The sequence below is a fragment of the Rhamphochromis longiceps genome, linkage group LG2, assembly GCF_057381845.1.
Source record: "Rhamphochromis longiceps isolate RC_006_pf linkage group LG2, R_longiceps_female_GT1.1, whole genome shotgun sequence".
Classification (NCBI taxonomy): Eukaryota; Metazoa; Chordata; class Actinopteri; order Cichliformes; family Cichlidae; genus Rhamphochromis; species Rhamphochromis longiceps.
Window position 1 is genome coordinate 28,105,479 of NC_140558.1, and position 18,016 is coordinate 28,123,494.

Consider the following 18,016-nt stretch of genomic DNA (forward strand, 5'->3'; position numbering starts at 1 on the left):
TAGAGGGGAGGAAGAAGAAAACACAGGCAGCAGTAAGTTAAAAAAAAACAGCATTAAAAAAAAACAAACCTTATGTGTGCAATCATTCAGAACTTAGTGTAAAAATGAATTTCCTTCCTCTCTGTTACCTGATGGCTCTATCTGCTGCAGGAGGTTCCGCACTGAGGTCTTCTTCTCCTGGGTGGTGGAGCTGAGGTTCTCCTGGTCCAGCATCTTCAGCAGCACGCCCAGCTCACTCACCAACACCTCCATTGCTGCGCAGAGAGGAGGGCAAATGGTCAAAGGGGTGTGTGAGTATATGTGCAAGCATTTGTGTATAATTAGAGAGGGCAAAGGTCAGACTAGCAAGTCTAAACAAATCCCTGGTGTATGTCCAACAGGCTCTTTCTGCTTTGCTTTCCCCTCGTCCTTCTTTCAATTTGTGTCACTCTGCTTCACAGTTTGTCAATATCCATCAGCCATCTCATCACTGAGTCTCCTTTCTATCTCCCTCTGTCTATCCAGACTAAACAATGCCAAGAGGCTTCAGTCACAGGAAACATGTCTGCTAATTGCTCATTAACCCTGTAAATATGTGAATTTGGATAACAGCAAAGGAACTTCCTGAAAAAAGCTCTAAAATTCTGCGGATTCACAAACTCAAATTTGAATCAACATTTAAGTGACAGAAAAACTAGATTTTTGTCCCCCTGGCCCTCTAAAAGAACAAACAGATACAGGCAATGGTTCAATATGGAGCATCGGACTCTAACAGGAATAACTTAAGGAGCACTTTAGAGAGCTCAGAACAAGCCAAATGAGAAAGCTAGAACTTCATTCACAAGGACCCGATCTTTATCCAGCAGTTGCGAAACTGAAATGCCGAACTTAGAAAAACACAAGCTGCCTTAAACAGGCTTTCACAGGGCTCTCTGGGTCCTCTGGACCCAAGATTGTAGGAACAGATATATCGCATACATCATATGTTGATCTGAGATGTAGGACAGGTCCACTCCCTGTTTCTCAGAGCAAAACCCAAATAAACTAGCTCACTCCCCCCAGCTGCTGCAAGCCCGAGAAAAGATTTGCAACCTGCTGCAAGCCAGTGCCACCAAGCAGCGCTTTTTGCTTCTTCCAGCTTCCCGAGGTGTTTCCATTAGCTCGTTTGTAACCACCGTCTGTATTCTAGCATCCAGTTTATGTATGTATGCTTATGTATGTAAAAACAAAACAAAACCTAACAAATGGCTGAGTCACTGCTGGCATTCTTGTCTGCCTCCCCCTACTTCCCATTCCCCTCCATCTCTTACTCTCTCCCCTCCCTCCTACCCAATTTTCACAGTCCAGGCCCCTTGGACCTAGCGAACCGTGCATCTTACTAGGGTCAGCCGCGGGACAGCCGCTGAGCCAGAAAACTCTTTGTACAGAGTGCGCTCATATGGCAGCAAGACCTGTTGCGCTAAGCACACACACAGACACAGGCAGAAACAGACACATACACTCGTGCACACAAGCCCAAAACGCACAGGCAGGCTCATGTGTTGTGCATTTAGCGAGGTGTGTCAAATCTTAACTTTTGTCTGCTTATCTAGAAAATGCACTCGAACCACCATCGTGTGCAGGATTTTGTACACAGGCCTAAAAAGCACATTAATAAGTTGAGGCAGAATGTTGGCTGTCTCAACGTATGACCCCAACGCAGTGAACTTGCATGTAATCACCTCTGACAAGCAGAAAATAAATTAGCTGGAGAAAATATCTATTGTTTGTCAGTGATGTATGTCCTACATTTCAGGGTGCTCCCACTCCTTAAAGACAGACATACTTTTCTTAGGTGGGTCTTCCTATGGGTTTTAACAATGCCCAGCCAAGGCTACGGTCAAAAGCAACAACAGCTACAGTAGGTGTATGTTTGCCTGTGTCTGTTTAACCACTTTGACTCCTGTACCAGCCTGGTTTCCTTCCATTGTAATAACAGCCCGCTCCCACTCTGAGGAACGGGCATGAGGATTTAATCCATGCTGTGAGCTGGAATGTGTCCTCATTAACATCTAATTCATGCAGGGAAATGAGGAAGTGGAAGGACAGGAAACTCATGAGAGTGGGATGTGTGGGCCTGGTGAACGCTGTTACTCTGCCAGAGGTTCCAGCTGTTTAGATTCTGGCTCTAGCGTAGCACTGGGCTTCCCCTAACCTAAGTGTAAGACAAAACCGTATCCACAGCATGACTCATTCTCTGCAGAGAGAAGTTGAAATTTACACCAGTCAGCACTAAATCAAGTATATTACATATAATATAATAGAGAAATTGAGGCGACGCTTTCAAAGGATTTGGCGTGAAGTAGGTCGCCTCACTCCTTAAAAACGGTTTCACAATTTTACTCCTTAAAAATCAGATTACCCAATTTCACGTTTACAGTGCAAGGGCGAGCGAGAAGGAATTACTTCCTCATTTTTGGCACTAGGGGCACGTAAGACCACCCTCAAGTCGTCCATCGTTCCTTTATAATTAACAACACACCATGCACGAGTGTCGTCACACGTCTTAAGCGGCGAGTCATCTTTTGCTTTTATGCTGCAACTGCTCGTGCGTGTGTTTGAATGCGATACGTAACCGATGTCTTCTAACTAATTAGGCAAAAGCTCCCGTAATGTTACAGTGATAGATGAAAATGTGGTTCAGTGTAGTGAAAGCAATGTATGTGTCTCCATAGAAGGTCAAAGGATAACTTTATTCTAAGCTTTGTGTACTTTCAGCTTTTAAAAAAAAAGACATCATAAAGTAGAAGACTTAAGACACCAGAGAAAAAAGATTGTGCAGGTCTGCAAAGTCAGTCAAAGTTTAGAACACACTTGGTTTCCTCACACTTGCTTAACAATTGCTGTTAAACACCAGACACATTCCTCGCCTTGTTCATAGTGCAAGACTCTGCATTGTGTGTGTGTGTGTGTGTGTGTGTGTGTGTGTGTAGACCTTTGTTAAGTGGAGAGGGTAGTTTGTTTAACACTGCAGACTCAGGCCTTTAAAAGGAGCTTACATTTGTAGACTTTCTGTGCCAACTCTGTACGGTTGAATGATGGGTGAATAATTTCAGTGAGTCTAGCACCTGTGCTAACATGCCCAACAACGTCTAAATTAAAGAATAATCTGACCTCATACGATTGCACCATTTTTCTCAACCCCCGCTCCCTCCAAGTACCAAAGACCTCCCTCATGCTGAGCTGACTTCTTTTCTTGCCATGCAACCCACCCACCCACACACACACACACACACACACACACACACACACACACACACACACACACACACACACACACACACACACACACACACACAAACAAACTTAACATAACAGTATGTCGAAAGTGACAGGATTCAGTCAGCAGCAGCTTTGTTTCACAACATCACTGTAAGCAGACATTCCAACTTATCCAACAAGAATTTGCAGCCCACAACGAGTCTTCAGAGGCTTCAGAAATTACAATGTTTCACTAACGACCCTGGCAAACACAGCTTTCTCAACAATTCAACATTTCTGCCTTTCTCTGTGTCTCAGTGAGCTGGCATGGCCCTCAAGGCATGAAGTAAACATCATCTGATTCCTACTGTGTTTGGATTGAAGGCACGACACCTTTAGTGTCTTTACATCCCCGCAGCTAACACACCTCTCTTTCCCTCGGCATGCCCAAATCCTGTAGCATCAGATGCTTTAATATACCAACATTTATAAAATATCTGTTTTCTTGTTGTTTTCTTTTCAAAACACTTACCTTCACGGGCAGTGGATGACAGTCCCACCATTCTCTAATTGGCTCATTCATACACAAAAGAGATACTGCAGGAGATACTCCAGACTCAAAGACACCCTTTGTGCTCTGTCCTGTGAAGTCTGTAGCAGAGGTGAGCTACCATCTGCTGAATTCACACTCCCTTTACCTCTCCCTTCCTCCATCTGATCTGTTATCTCTCTGCACCTCCCTCTCCGTCTACCCTCCTCTCGTTCCTTTTTTTTGAGTGGGGGGGGGGGGGGCAGGGGTGGTGCTCTGCGTGTGTGCGCATGTGTTTGATCCCCCTTCTTCCACTGTAATCCTAGGGATCGTATAGCACCTGGGAAAGGCTTGCTGTGTAAACACACACACTAATAGCTAACTCACATTCTTTATTTTTTTGCATTCTTTCCCTCTCTCTTTACATTATTAACTTTTAACTAGTGGCTACAAACTAAACAGGTTCCAGTTTAGCTGCCTGTGGAAATCCCCAGTTTATAGGGGTATTTTAACATGTCAAGTAAAAGTTGCAGGATTTAGGAAATTCTGTGGAGTAGTCATTAGGGCAAGTTGAGACCTTTTCAGTGTCACACGTGGAGGATTTGCTGCCTTGAGGCAGAATCAGGCAGCCAAACACGATGCAACATGCTGCCTTCAATCACACTGGCAGTAACGTGGCACAAACAGCCCTGAAGCATACACAGTTCAATACACAACCACAACCACAATATGACACACTAGCTTCTTCTAAGTGTAGGCTTTTACTATAAGAAGCCTCTTGCACAAGACTGGACAAGTATCATTATGATGTCACAAGACTGGGGTTACAGCATAAGCGTGCAAGTAATAAGATCACCTGTTGTTTGGAATCCTAGTGTGACCCCTCATCACCCCATTGTGATTCTATTTGGGGAGCTCATTCACTTTTTTGTTCAGAATTAGACGAGAATGGTTTTAAGATCCATCTGTGCTAATCGAGACTAGTTAACAGGTTGTACATTTTTATTTAACTCATACAAAGGTTTGTGTGTTTTTTTGTCTTTTGGTAGCTGATAAAAAACACAACTTCATAATAAAAATATAGAGTACTGTGCAAAACTATTGAGATAACCCTCATTTGTTTATATTTGCTAGGATAATTGGATGTAGGTGCTGCCATTTCTCAAAAACACAGGTACCACAGGCCATAGTGTGAATGTGAGTGTGAAAGTTTGTCTGTCTCTCTGTGTTAGCCCTGTGATAAACTGGTGATCTGTCCCGGGTGTAGCCTGCCTCTCGCCCTAACACAGCTGGGATAGGCTCAGCTGCAACGGGATAAGCTGAATTGGATAAGCAGATAGAAAATGGAAGAATGGACTCCATTAGACCTTCTGCCTCTGATTTTCAGTGCAGTTCTTCTATACACAGTTGTTTCCATGTCTTGCTTTATTTTCTTTCTTCCCTCTCTTTGAAAGAGTAACATAGCATTGGTTCCACAGCAAAGAGTGTTCAAATTCAAGCGGATGAATTTTTTGCTCAGGCTTTTCTCCAAGTTGTCCTTCCTTAAGAATGATTTTATAACAGCCACCATTCTGAGGCCTTTCTGCTGATGCTTAAGCAAACAGTAGATGGATCAACTGAAGGGCCAGATGCATGTCTCAAAAATGCTAATCAGATACTGTTAATCTGTTGCAGATAGTTTTGAGGCTTGTCATTTCTTTTATGTCCTACACCTGTGTAGTTTCCTCAGATTTTTTAAGGACACACTGCACACCATGCTGACATACAAGAGGTTTTCAGCTAAACCAAAGGAATGGGAACAAATTACATCTGTTTGTAATTAGCTGCTAGTAACAAATTGCTAATTTGCTTGTTGTAAGTAAACACAACCCTGGTTCATCACTTGAGTTGGGTGTCTTTTTATGCTTAAATGAGTCATAGGTCAGTGTTAAGTGGCGTTACAAACAAAAACTACTCCTCTAAAAATGGTCCGGTAAAAGGACTGGACTCCTTGGAAGTTAAATATAAAGAAATGAGTAGTGGCTCGATGCTTTTGCACAGAATTGTATTTGTGAAGAAAAGCGCCGCACTAATGAGCTCCTTCTAAAATCTATTGATAAAAAAGCCAGACCCTTCCTCACTCGTAAATGGTGCTTCCCAGCTTTTCCCAAAATAGTCTCACATACTGCCTGATATGGCCTTAAAAAAAACGAGTTCTGATAGTGACTAAATCTGAACTTTGACCTCAATAGTAAATATCTGACCACATACAGAACTGTGGATGTTAGAGGAGGGATGTGAAAGCACACCAAGTTGTAAAATTCACACCACCTTGAACCATATTACAGCTGGGTGCGATGGATCTCAGGTTTTTGAAAAGCTAAAGCCTTCGGGGCAGAAATAGTCACAGTTAATGATAAAACAAAACCTAGTGTTTATTACAATGAAAACTACTGGTCAAGTCCACAGTGCAAAACAAAGGAGAACCATAAAGATGTAAGTCATGCCAGATAAAGCAGTTCGAGAAAAAAAAAGACGGTACCATCTGTGACTCCACAAGAGATCTGTATCTACTGAAAACTGATGAATTATTCTTGGAAGAGCCCCTTTCCTTATTGTCTTTGGAGATGCTGGATACACAACCATTTCTCAACCCGATCTGACATGAAAGCACACTGCACTGTGTAGGTGTCTTTCTTCCTCGGCCGAACAATACGACCCAGCAAGTTTTTGAAGGAGACGAAAAGCATATTTTTTGTGTGCAAAAGCATAATCTTATCTCATGTTAAGTGAGTCAAAGGATAGGGTTTTCAGTACAGAGACAGTGGCGTTTGAGTGTTATCATCATGCCGTGTGAGTGTTACCTAAATACCTCCATCCAACTCAGTCATCAAAGCTGAGTCAGGCATGTTTGAAAAAAAAAGAGCTGATTCATAATGTTAAGAAGCACAGATGAGAAAGGAGATCACCGTTCACCACAGGATTTATCACACTACTCCGTGTAACAAAGAATGAGGTAAACCAGACAGCCAGATGTTCGCCCAGTTTTTAATTGAATTAGGAGGTGTGCCAACAATGCCTTCTCTCACCAGGCTGTGCCCTATCATGATGAAATTCCCTCCCACCCTACCCTTCGAATTCCTGGCATTTCCCAAGAGTGACAGCTCTTCTTTCCTCTCGCCAGTAGAAACGTGTCTGGGCATTCGCAAAGTGATATCTCTGGAGAACACCACAGGTACACAGGGACAGATCCGGTTCATAGCGCAAATCATCTTGATGGCTGCTGCCAGTCTTTCTGCTACTTTTTACTGCGTCATTTGTGATGGAGGAAGAGATATTCAAAAAAATGCTGTTGCTGTACGTTCATTTTACTTTCACGGTATATAAAGTTGCTATATTTGACATCACACAGAAGGACTGTGTATGAAATGGCTTGCTTGCAGTCACAAATAGACTGGGAAATATAGCTGCAGGCAGCGATGAGGGGGCCAAGCTGGCACAGTCACCATGGCAACTTGAGCTGACCATGTTAAAAGCACTGGCAGGAAAAATGAGTTGTTGCTTAATGCCCTGAGTGGGGACATTATGGAACTTGAGAACCTCAAGAAGAAGTACAAAGTTCATACACCAAGGCTTTATTCAGATATGGAAATGTACTTATTCATTTATGTTTGATTGGAAAAGCTGGTGCATTTCCAGGTGTTCAACCTACGGTACAGTTTTAATACAATAGGATTCATGTCCATATCACTGCTGATTGTGAAACAGATATATCCATCAAACAAGAGAGAGCATAGCTTTAGGCCTGTTGAGCATTGTTGCGTACAATCTGCTAAACATGCCATAATGTTGTATGCTATTTCCAGACTGAACGTGACCCATATCTGATGTCATGAGCTTTGAAGTTAACTTGCTACAAGGAATATAACAGTACCTCATTAGGTGGTGTTATAAAGGTTACTCTAGCTTCAACTAAGCGATGGTGCTATAGTGCACGAGATGGAGACATGAAACTCGGTGAAACGACTGTCCCCAATGAGGGTGTCCCATTCATGCTCTTTAGCAGTAGCTGCTAGGAGCTACCACAGTGTTACTTTTATTTTCTCGCTCTGGTTGGCTAAGTTTAGGCAACAAAATGATTTAGTGTGGTTTACCACACAGGCACACCTGTGCACAGTTTACAAGCACTTTTTCACACATCTTCTTGGGGCCTCTTGCACAAACAACATTCAATGTTATATTATGGGAGAACATAGTAATCGTCCAACTGTGCAGTGTCCTTAAGTTTTGTGGAGCATTTTAGCATAATTTAGTCTGTTGTGTTGGTTTTAAATGAGCAAACAGCATATCATTGAGGAGCTTTGGTTCTTCTTTTGGCTTCTTCCTGCTACAGCAGATCATCGGTTTCCACCTAACCCTGTCCTTGGCATCCACTTTTCTCACACCAAGCCTCTGAATGTCCCCTTTGATTACCTTCATGGGTTTTTTTCTCTTGTCTTCCACTTTTCATCTTGCCTGGGCAGCTCCTTCTTCAGCATCCTCTGTCCAATATATCCACTATCCCTCTTCTGCACATGCTCAAACCTTCTCGGCCTTGCTGCTCTAACTTTGTCTCCAAACTGCTTAACCTGAGCTGTTCCACTTGTGTATTAACTTCTTGTCAAATCCTGGTGACTCCCAATGAAAATCAATTCTTCCTTCTCCAGCTCCACCTACTGTCATTTTGTCAGTGCAATCAATCCTGGTGACCCTGTCCATTTCACTCTCGCTGTTATCCTTCACATCACTCCTGACACTTATCTCCACTCTTCTTCACCTCGCTCGTGCACTGTCCATTTGTCTGGACGGTTGATCCCTGATATTTAAACTCCTCCACCTTCACTAACTCTGCTCCGTTGTTCCTTCACAGCTACACCTGTTTTGCTCTCATTGACAAACATGTATTCTGTCTTGCTTCTGCTGACTTTTATTCCTCTTCTCTCCAAAGCATGCTTCCACCTCTCCAGGCTATCTTCTACACAGTCACAGTGTCGTGTGCAGACTCCTGTCTAACCTCATCTCTCAATCTGTCCATCACCTCTACAAACAAGAGGAAGTCATAGCTGACTCTTGAGGCAATCCCACCTCCTCCTTGAACACATCTGTCACTCCGACCGCACACCTCACCACTATCTCGCTGTCCTCATTCATGTCCTACACCAGCCTCACATACGTCTCTGCCCCACCTGATTTTCATCAGCTCGTCTCTTGGCACATTATCTTATGCTTTCCCTAGGTGTCCTGGTTATTTTTTGGTTAGCATTTAAACTTTAAGGCTGGAGGAGTTGATGGATGGCAAAAAGCCACAGGGAAAATAAATACTGGACTTTCAGACACTTCATCAACTGAATACTAATGATTTGCTGGATATATTTACTTAACATTTAAACACAAAAAATGACAATATTTTATATTGCTGTGCTTATAGTTTTTATCAACATACACTCCAAAGAAATATATTAGTTTAAAATTAATGAATGTTTAAGTAAATCTTATTATTGGTCAATATTGCCGGGCCTGAAAACAGAGATGTCATTACATGTTTTTGAGGGCTTAGGGAATAAGAGCCCATTCATTGGAAGCATGTCTGGCATATAGAGTAGAAAGTGTGGGTATTTAAAGGTTATGCCAGGACTACTAAACTACCTACTGAAGACCCTGAAAGGGAGATTTAAAAAAGTAGCAAAACAAAGCATTTTTCCTCATCATCATTAGTATAATGGGCTGAGCATCTCTATGGAGTTCTCTCATATGGCCCCCAATAGAGATGAACTCCCTCTCTCTGCCGATGACATCACCTATCACCTCCAGCCTTCTGTTTCCTCTTCCTGTCAGCTGACCCATTCCCACTTTGACTGCAGCGTCTCTGGTGACCCCATTCTCATTTCACTATCTAGATCATTCACCAGATAGAATAGAGAATGCATCTGCAGCTGCATTTCAAAGAAACAATAAAACAGAGCCTTGAATATGCGATTACTGCAAAAACTCATTTAGCAGCTACAGGCTGAACCCCTGAGAGATAATTATGTTCTCATGGCCTTTTTGTTAATGCATTCATTGTGTAGGTAGTAATGTCTGACAAAGCAGTGATAATGAACATATATACTAAATGTAGATTACAAAACTGGAGCTGAGCAGCAGGTGAGAAGAACATGTGGAAAAGTTTATTTGTTTTGGAGGAACTGCAAAGGTATATGGCTAAGGAGAGAGAGAAAAACATGCTCCACCCCCACTGTTTTTACTGGACTCGGGAAGCTGCTTCAGGTTATTATAAAATACAGCAACGATCCCACACTCCATGATACAAGTGTATGAGCAAAGACAATAAATATAACAGTGATGGGGACTCTCTAAGGACATAGATATGCTGAGTTTCTACGCGAGTAGAGTATTATTCTGTCTGAGATTTTTATTTTTCTTTGCAATAACTGGCCAGCACACTGACCCGAAACTGACAGAGCGATAAACAGCGTTGCATTCAGCAGAGCATGCGTTTCACGGCACAATTACTTTCCAATCTAACATCTTTGTTTAAATCTCCCTGAGCCTCTCCCCGAATCAAAGCAAATATTTCTACACATCACTTACATTCGGTTTGTTTGTGTCGTGCAGTCTGTCTCTAAGAGATTTCTGGCTCCATCCTGCATTCTTGCTCCTACTAATTACACCACTCTAACGAGCTCACCCCAGACAGAGAAAATACTCAAACTCATTAGGTATCTATGGTGGCCGGGGCACTTATGGTCAGAGTGTGGGAGAAATATGGGCTTGTGCACTCCCGCTCACCTGCTTAAGCATTAACTGGCTCTTTGAAGGTCAGCCATTAAGCACAGAAGCTTTTGATGTTCAGACGGTGATAGCTAGAGCTGCTATCTCAAAGAGACAGTCAAGGTCCTAAGTTAGAGGTCAGGTTAGTAAAGCAACTCTGCTCTTTCTTCCTACCTGACATTGGTGATGTTTGTTCAGCAGCTTTTGCATCTCTGTAGCAAGAATCTCATGCTATCAGGCCCTAAGAATAATTGTATCTAACAGGTATGGGAGAAAGGTTTATGTTACTGAAATAATTACACTGTTGAAAGAGGCAACACTGAAGTTGTACTACTGACGCCCTGAAATAAGATTTCTTCTGGTGTAGCAGAGTTCCACTTTTGACTCCTACAATCCTTTACCCCTCAGTCTACTGTGGCAAATCTCTTGTGTGTGATGAAGAAGCATCTCAACAGCTGATGATGCCTGTTTATGCATTACCACAGTAACAGAATGGCAAAGTGCCCAGGGGATTTCCCTGTATTTTATCAGTGCATTGTGAGGCAGGGCCGATCTTCCCAGTGTCCCTGAAAAATAAAATGCAATAAAAAAAAGGGAGGAGACAAAAATGGACAGATGGGTAGAAAGAGTCTGATCAACAGTAATACTCACCAGGTGTAAACATATGCATCTGGGCATTTCTCAATATGGACTAAGGTCAAAGGGATGTCTGCCTGCTAGACTTCCTTCCCCTTGCTCTCATTTTTCATTTTTTGCTCTGATTTATTCAGGTCCAGGATGGCACAGAGGGCTTGACTCAGCCTGCTGCTAGACAAAGCCCCTACAGTGCAGTCAGTATTATTCAGATCCCGTATCTGCCCTCAGTCCTATGAGATCACCACAATGCTATGTCTCCCTCACAGAAAAGTATTCACACACTTAGAAAGATGCTATTTTGCAAGTGGAAGCACTGATGTTGCACAGACAAGGGTAATATAGACAGAACAGATGCTGGCAGACACTCACACACACCATTTACGTGCGCGTGCGTGCACGCACACGCTCAGAATCCCAGTCACACATGCACAGAAGGAGGAGAGAGGCTGCTTTGTCTCCACTTGGGATTTTCTGTGTTAATAAGATCTGAACTAAAACGCTGTATTCAGTTTTCACCAGAAAGCTGAGATTTCTGTTGTCTGAATCTGTCATGTTAGCCATAAGAAGGCCTTGATAACTGCCTTTGTATTGTATAGTTAAGAGCATTTAAATGCATAATGAGGATGACTTTGGGCATGGATTTTGCAGTGTAAACAATAAAATGAGTCTTGATTATAAACAACAGTTATGTCTAAAAAGTTAAAATAACATTTACTAAATCATTACTAAGTTACCTTTCAACACACTTCCATGCAGTGTTTTAGGTAATGGATTAGCATGTCGTGCCTCATGTAGTTTCACTTCTTTTTTGTTCTTTTTTCACTAAGTGCAATATGTGTTCAGTCTTCAAAGAAGCATGAAACCACAGAGGCAGAAAACAAAGGAGGTGGAAAGTCTGCAAAGTATTAAATATCATTACAATATAATAAGCTATTGGCAGGCTGGAGTCTTTTTTCATAGTCTATCTGCTTGGGTTTTGTTTTCAGGTTCTTCCCACATTCCAAAGACGCTCATAGTTAAATGGCTGTTCTATACTGACCATAGGTGGGAGGGTAGCTTGTGACTCCCCTAGTGTGACCTGGGATCGGCTCCAGCCACTAAGACCTTCTTATATGAAATACCAGAATTTGTCCTGCTTTTTTCATGGTCCAATGAAAAGAATGCCAAAGCACAGCAACAGGGAAAAACCTACAGGTGAGAAGCTGTTTTGCAGTGTTTCAATATTTTACTTTTACAGTCATTTTTGCATTTATACACAATAACAATAATTCCTTCACTGACAGTGACTGGAGCAAAGAACCACAATAAACTGACACAAAGACTTTAAAAATATCATTTTACAGACCGAACTTCTTCAAAAGAGCCAAGCATGAAATCTACTTTTTTAATGTAGATAATATCAAACATTATGTTACAATGTTTTGTGGTATACGTCATCACACATCATACACCAAAACTCTTGTGAATTCCACACCATGTGTTGTCAGTAACATGTCTCTTTACCCCCTAAAGCAAAATGGAAAAAAATTAAATTAAATTTCTGTACCTGTTTCATAAATCACCCTAATTCACATCTGTTCGAAAGTCACATATAGACGTCCTAACTGATAACAGGTTAGACAAGTCCTATTATGCCAAGTTTTCCCAATAAATCGTAATCTTTTATAAGTACTGCTTGTGTCTGTGTGCCAGCACACCTCAGGCAGAGTCCCTTTTCACTGTCAGCAGCATAAGAAAACACCTTTTTTTCCTCAGTGTCACGTACACTCTATAGTCCCCTGCTACAGTGGTGTGATGCAGGTCTCCATGGAAACCCTATATAAACAGCAATGTGTGGAGAATGACCACTGCCTACATGTGCACGCCCACATGTGCACATACACTCACATAACCCGCACACATATACAGCCATATGAATCATGGTGATCTCCTGTTCTCATAGGGTTAAAGAGGGGGGAATTCCACTTCTTATAGTGCTGGTCTACAATCATCCATAATTTAGAGCTCATGAATGATGAAGCACATATATCATACATACACGTATATCATACTAAATGCCTTAATGTATGCTACATGTGTGATCGACCCATGTCTGCAAAGCTTCTTCATAATTAAAAACTCCTACTAAAGTCTCAAAAGGGAAACAAAACAAAGACTCTTTTGAACAAAGGTTATATGGAAGGGAGATTCCCTTTTCTATATGTTCTGGGTCTCATTGACATTCATGTGGTTCAAGTTAGTTACAATAATACTATACTGTGTACATCACATCATAGAAAAGATCTAGAGTTCTACTGGAAACAGCTTTGCACCAGAGAACAGGCAGCTTTCTTTGAGTTTTTTGAACTGTAAATGAAGGTGAATGCTATTTTATGGCCTGTAGAATTCATTGTAACTGTCCTTTGTTACGTCTGGCTATTTCATTTACAACAGGATGCGAAACAGACTAAACGAACAACATTTAAACTGAACCACAGGATGGTTTTATTGTTGTTAATCCTCCTTGACCTCATCGAACTCAACTGGAAAGCTGAGCAAGGAGGACAACATCATAGGAAGCTATGATTTTGCTCATTTTGGCTGCTAAAACTAATGGTAAAAAGCCAAGTTGTAAAATACTGGACAAAAGCTAAATGTATAAGGACTCTTTGTTTGTTACATAAAAATGCAGATCACCCAGCAGATAATCAGGAAGTGTTGCATAAATGTGCACACAGTGAAGTCCCCTGACCGCTGCATAGATGATGAAAGCAGGCAGCATTTTAATTGTGCTCTTTTGCACTGCTAACCTGAAACCACTGAAATTGTGATTTAATACGACCGCTACCAATTAAAACCTCTGTTGTCTCCTAACAGTGCTCAGAACTCAGTTCTATGAAAAGAAAAACATTTTCTTACTCTGAGCCGTTTCCTTTGTGAATAATATATTAAGAGGATGGTGGGGGTTGGAATGACATTCCAACAGGCACACAAGCACGGGCGCATGGATGCCCTGCAACACACTGGCTGTCTTTTTCATATAGTACTCAGTGGAATGTGGAGCACGCTGTCACATTAGCAGAAATGAATATACGGAGTAGGGATTTGCATGTGGTGAACTTGTGCATTTCTCTCTGCATCATTTTCTACTCCATAGTCTATTGTTTTTCTCTACAAGTTCTTCCACATGCTCTGACAATAGCCTCAATTCATCATATCTGATGGGCTAAATCACAGGCAAACCCCGTTGCTGCGATGCATCTCTGCAGGGACGACCTCACCCTTCTCACACCCACCTGAATGCTCTGCTTCTCACACTGTTCACTGAGGTCGACTGTGGAAACAAAACCTTTGTTACACTGCTGCTGCTGCAGCTGGCTCAGACAGTCGCTGGCTCACACCATTCAAGTTCCTACCTGCCACTTGTCAACTTTTACAAGTTTGATATCCGAACATATGAATTCTAACTGCAAAAGCAGTTCCGCACATTTTTGCTGCCTTGGGTTTTTCTTTTTTAGCTTTTAGTGCAACTTGATCAGTTAAAGATGTGGCGATTGACTCCTGCGTGACATAACCCCTGTTTTGCCTTTTGCAGTATGTTTTCTTCCTCATTCCCCGTGTGTCCCATGAAGCTCTTTCACATCAACTCTGTAGCATTTGTCTGAATCTAAGCAGAAGATGTGTATAAATCTTTATAAACATTAGAATTTATCTGGCTGCTTCTATCTCCTATCACGTCATCTGTAAACATTAGTGATCCAATGCCACTGGAAGACACACACCCATGCATCACTGCATTTACTGGGCTTTGAAAGATATACTTCAGGTCCTGAACCTTTCTCTATAATTTTGATCTTAGTGTCGTCTGTCCAAAGATTGCAGTCCCAGAGCTAATTTGACCTTTCAGTTCTTGAAGCTGACTTCTAGTTTGCTCCTCACAAATACAAAAGATTCAGCTCTTGTGAACTCCTCTACATTATCAATGTCAGCCTCCTGGAGAGTGTTCATCACTTTGCAGGATGTTTTGAAGTGGACCTTCTTTACTAATATCTTTATCATTTCTGACATGCTACAAACTTTATGAATGCTCATTAGCCCATTATAACATATCTGACAGATCAAATAAATAGCTGCAGGCAAGCAGGGGACAGGGGAGTGTTTATTCTCGTGGTGTTTACACAAACAAAAAGCCCAGTCTGTCAAGATGCATTCTTGTGTGTTTGTACGAGTTTCTCTGTTGAGAAAGATAGCAATGACAGATGAGATTTTCTGCTCGTCTGCAAATCTGGACAAGCCCTAAAAACTTCCTTCCTAAGATGCTTTGCCTCCACACCAAAAACACTGCTAACATCAACATAATCCTCATATGCTGACAGAGTCACAAAGAATGGAAAAGGAGGTAAACTGAGGACGGGAGGGCAGGAGTGACCAAAAGAATTGTTGTTTTTCTTGTAGGCATGCAGGTTTGCCCCCTTTTCTTTCCTTTCCAGTCAGCTGAGTAAAAATGTCCATTAAGCTGAACGTTATAATCACTATCACATGTTTACCTGCCTGGCTGCGGGCAACAAGTCGATGAAAACCATTTGAGAGTTCACAGCTCTAAAAGCAAACAGCAACACCAGCTTAAATCACTGCAGGTTTGACCATATGTTCTTAGTTGAAATGCTACACTTGGTCAAACCTTTCCTGATTAATGCCATCACTTCTGATGTTTAGCTAAAGCCCAGACGGAGGCAAGTGTATATGCTTTTTGTTACAGTGGGAAAACATGTTTCTGTGCAGGGGGTGCGAGTGCACCCCGCCCAGAGAAAACACATGGCATGGAAACACATTTTGTATTTCTGGCTATTCAAAACACACAAAAACACTGCATATCCCTGGAGATCTGTGCAAAAGAATTCTGTGCCATTGGCGTCCAATACCAGACAATTACTAGCAGGATCACCCAATCTGTAAAGATCTCATCTCCACATCCAGATATTTGACTTGACTCAGGATGAGTGAGATTCACTTTCTAGAACAACAATCAAACTGTGGGTCTTGGGTCTGCACTTGGTTTCCTGGTTGTCCAAGCAGCTGGGGGGGGGGGGGGAGACCAAAGCAGCTTTATTTCTTTTCTTTTCCTTTTAAGTGGACTACAATTGTATCTTTGTAGATGCTCCACATGAGTTCACATTTACTCAATTTGCTTCATTTACATTTACTTTGTCTAAAATGACATGTTTGTGAGTGTTTGTTGAAGGTAAATGAGGCAGTAAACATTTGGGTTCAGTGAAGTAGAAAACAAGACTTTCCGCAGATAAAAGTCTGAGAGGAAGGGTGTGTGTGTCACTCTTTGACAGTCTCCCAGAAATGATTAGTTCCCATAAACAAACACATGCTTGTCTTAATTAGCTGACGAATTAGAAAGCAGCTTACACTTACACTTGGGGCCGCTTGTGTCCATTGCGCTGTGATGCTGTCCCTGTGAAAGTCTACTGCAGGTCCATGAGTGAGTGAGCGAGCATGTGAAGACGTGTGGAGAGCTGCTTGCTGCCGCCGCTGATAGATCCACAGTGGATACAACACAGAGCAGCAGCAGGCACCCGCTGATCTGCTGGGTCCTAAAGCCACCAAGCTCCCGTCGCAGCAGAACAGCTCGGAGCCACAAATGACTCGTGTTTGACAAGGTTACAAGTGTGCTTGAAGGGTAAAGTTAGCACTTCTTCGTCTGCAGTCTGCTAAACAAAGAGAAGGAACTCGCCTGGCCCTGTCCAAAGCCAAGCCCACCTAGCTGCTCCCTTAAAGCGCCTATTATGTCTTATTTGCTTATCTTAGACAAGAACCTGTTGCAGAGATGATGATGTGACCCTGTCTGTACTTGCCTGGGAGCAGAGTTTCAGCTGGCTATTCTACTTGCGCAAGTAGAGGTTTTACTGTCAAAAGCAGTAGATTTTTTTTAAGAAAGGACAGCCAGATAGGTACAAGGATTTCCGCGCGGCTTCCAGGCAGCTATATAATGGGAATAAAACCTTTTTAAATGGGAGAGAAGTCTAACTCCAAGTTTCTTGTTTCATAGAGGGGACTTGCCTGATAGTTAGCAAATAAAAATAGCAGTAAAGTAAAGGTAGAGTTTTTCATAAAGGGTTTTGACAAAACGGACAACTGCGAGAGCAAGGCACAATCGCACAGGTAGGCATACCATGAGTCACTCTTTGACGTTGCCATGATTTCACAATTCAGATAAGCAAAGTGCAGACAATTTCTAACACAGGCCTCCAGATAGCAGTCTCACAGGACCACTGATCCTAACCTCTAGAAAACTGTTTTATTTTTATTTTATTTTTTTCTGAACACACTATGACAGTGATATCTGTTGTATTGATCTTTTTGGAAAAAATGTGCCATTAAGGAAAACATTTAATCTCCTAAATCCATAGCTGACCAATCAGCATGCATTAGCAGAATGCTAGGATTTGCTATGAGAAAAAAGGAATCATTTCAGACACATGACGAGTACTAGATTTGTGAAATTAATAAATAACACTACTGTGCAATCTTGATCCGTTGGGATTGTTAGGAAAGAGGTGCAGTGATTTATTGAAACATGCAAGCATATGTAGAACTACAGTATATAAGGCAAGAGCAGAGTTTTTGTAATTCCAACAAGCTTGAAAGTCAATATTTGGTATGACCTCCTTGATTCTTCAACACAGCCATAGCCAAGCTTTCTTGTGATTTATTTAGGTAGTCTTCAGGAACTGTTCTCCAGGCTTCTTGAAGGACTTTCGAAGCTCTTCTTTGGATGTTGGTTGCATTTGTTTTGTTCTCTGTCAAGATGATCCCACACTGCTTCAATAATGTTGAGGTCTGGTGACTCATAGT

General features: G+C 41.9%; 1 protein-coding gene across 4 annotated transcripts in view; it reads right to left on the minus strand.

The window, feature by feature from the left end:
• The window catches only part of afap1l1a (actin filament associated protein 1-like 1a), a 28,742-nt gene extending 11,885 nt beyond the window's left edge, over positions 1–16,857 (minus strand). For 2 of the 4 annotated variants that reach the window (XM_085421100.1, XM_085421092.1), the window contains exons 1-2: positions 3,752–3,959; positions 129–254 (exon numbers count right to left, since the gene is read on the minus strand). In XM_085421100.1, the coding sequence (XP_085277226.1) occupies positions 129–254; positions 3,752–3,782 (157 nt within the window). In that variant the 5' untranslated portion in view covers positions 3,783–3,959. Of the gene's footprint in view, positions 1–128; positions 255–3,751; positions 3,960–16,570 lie in introns of those variants that run through there. The other 2 variants (XM_085421118.1, XM_085421109.1) reach the window with 2 other exon arrangements.
• Positions 16,858–18,016: the final 1,159 nt, after the last annotated feature.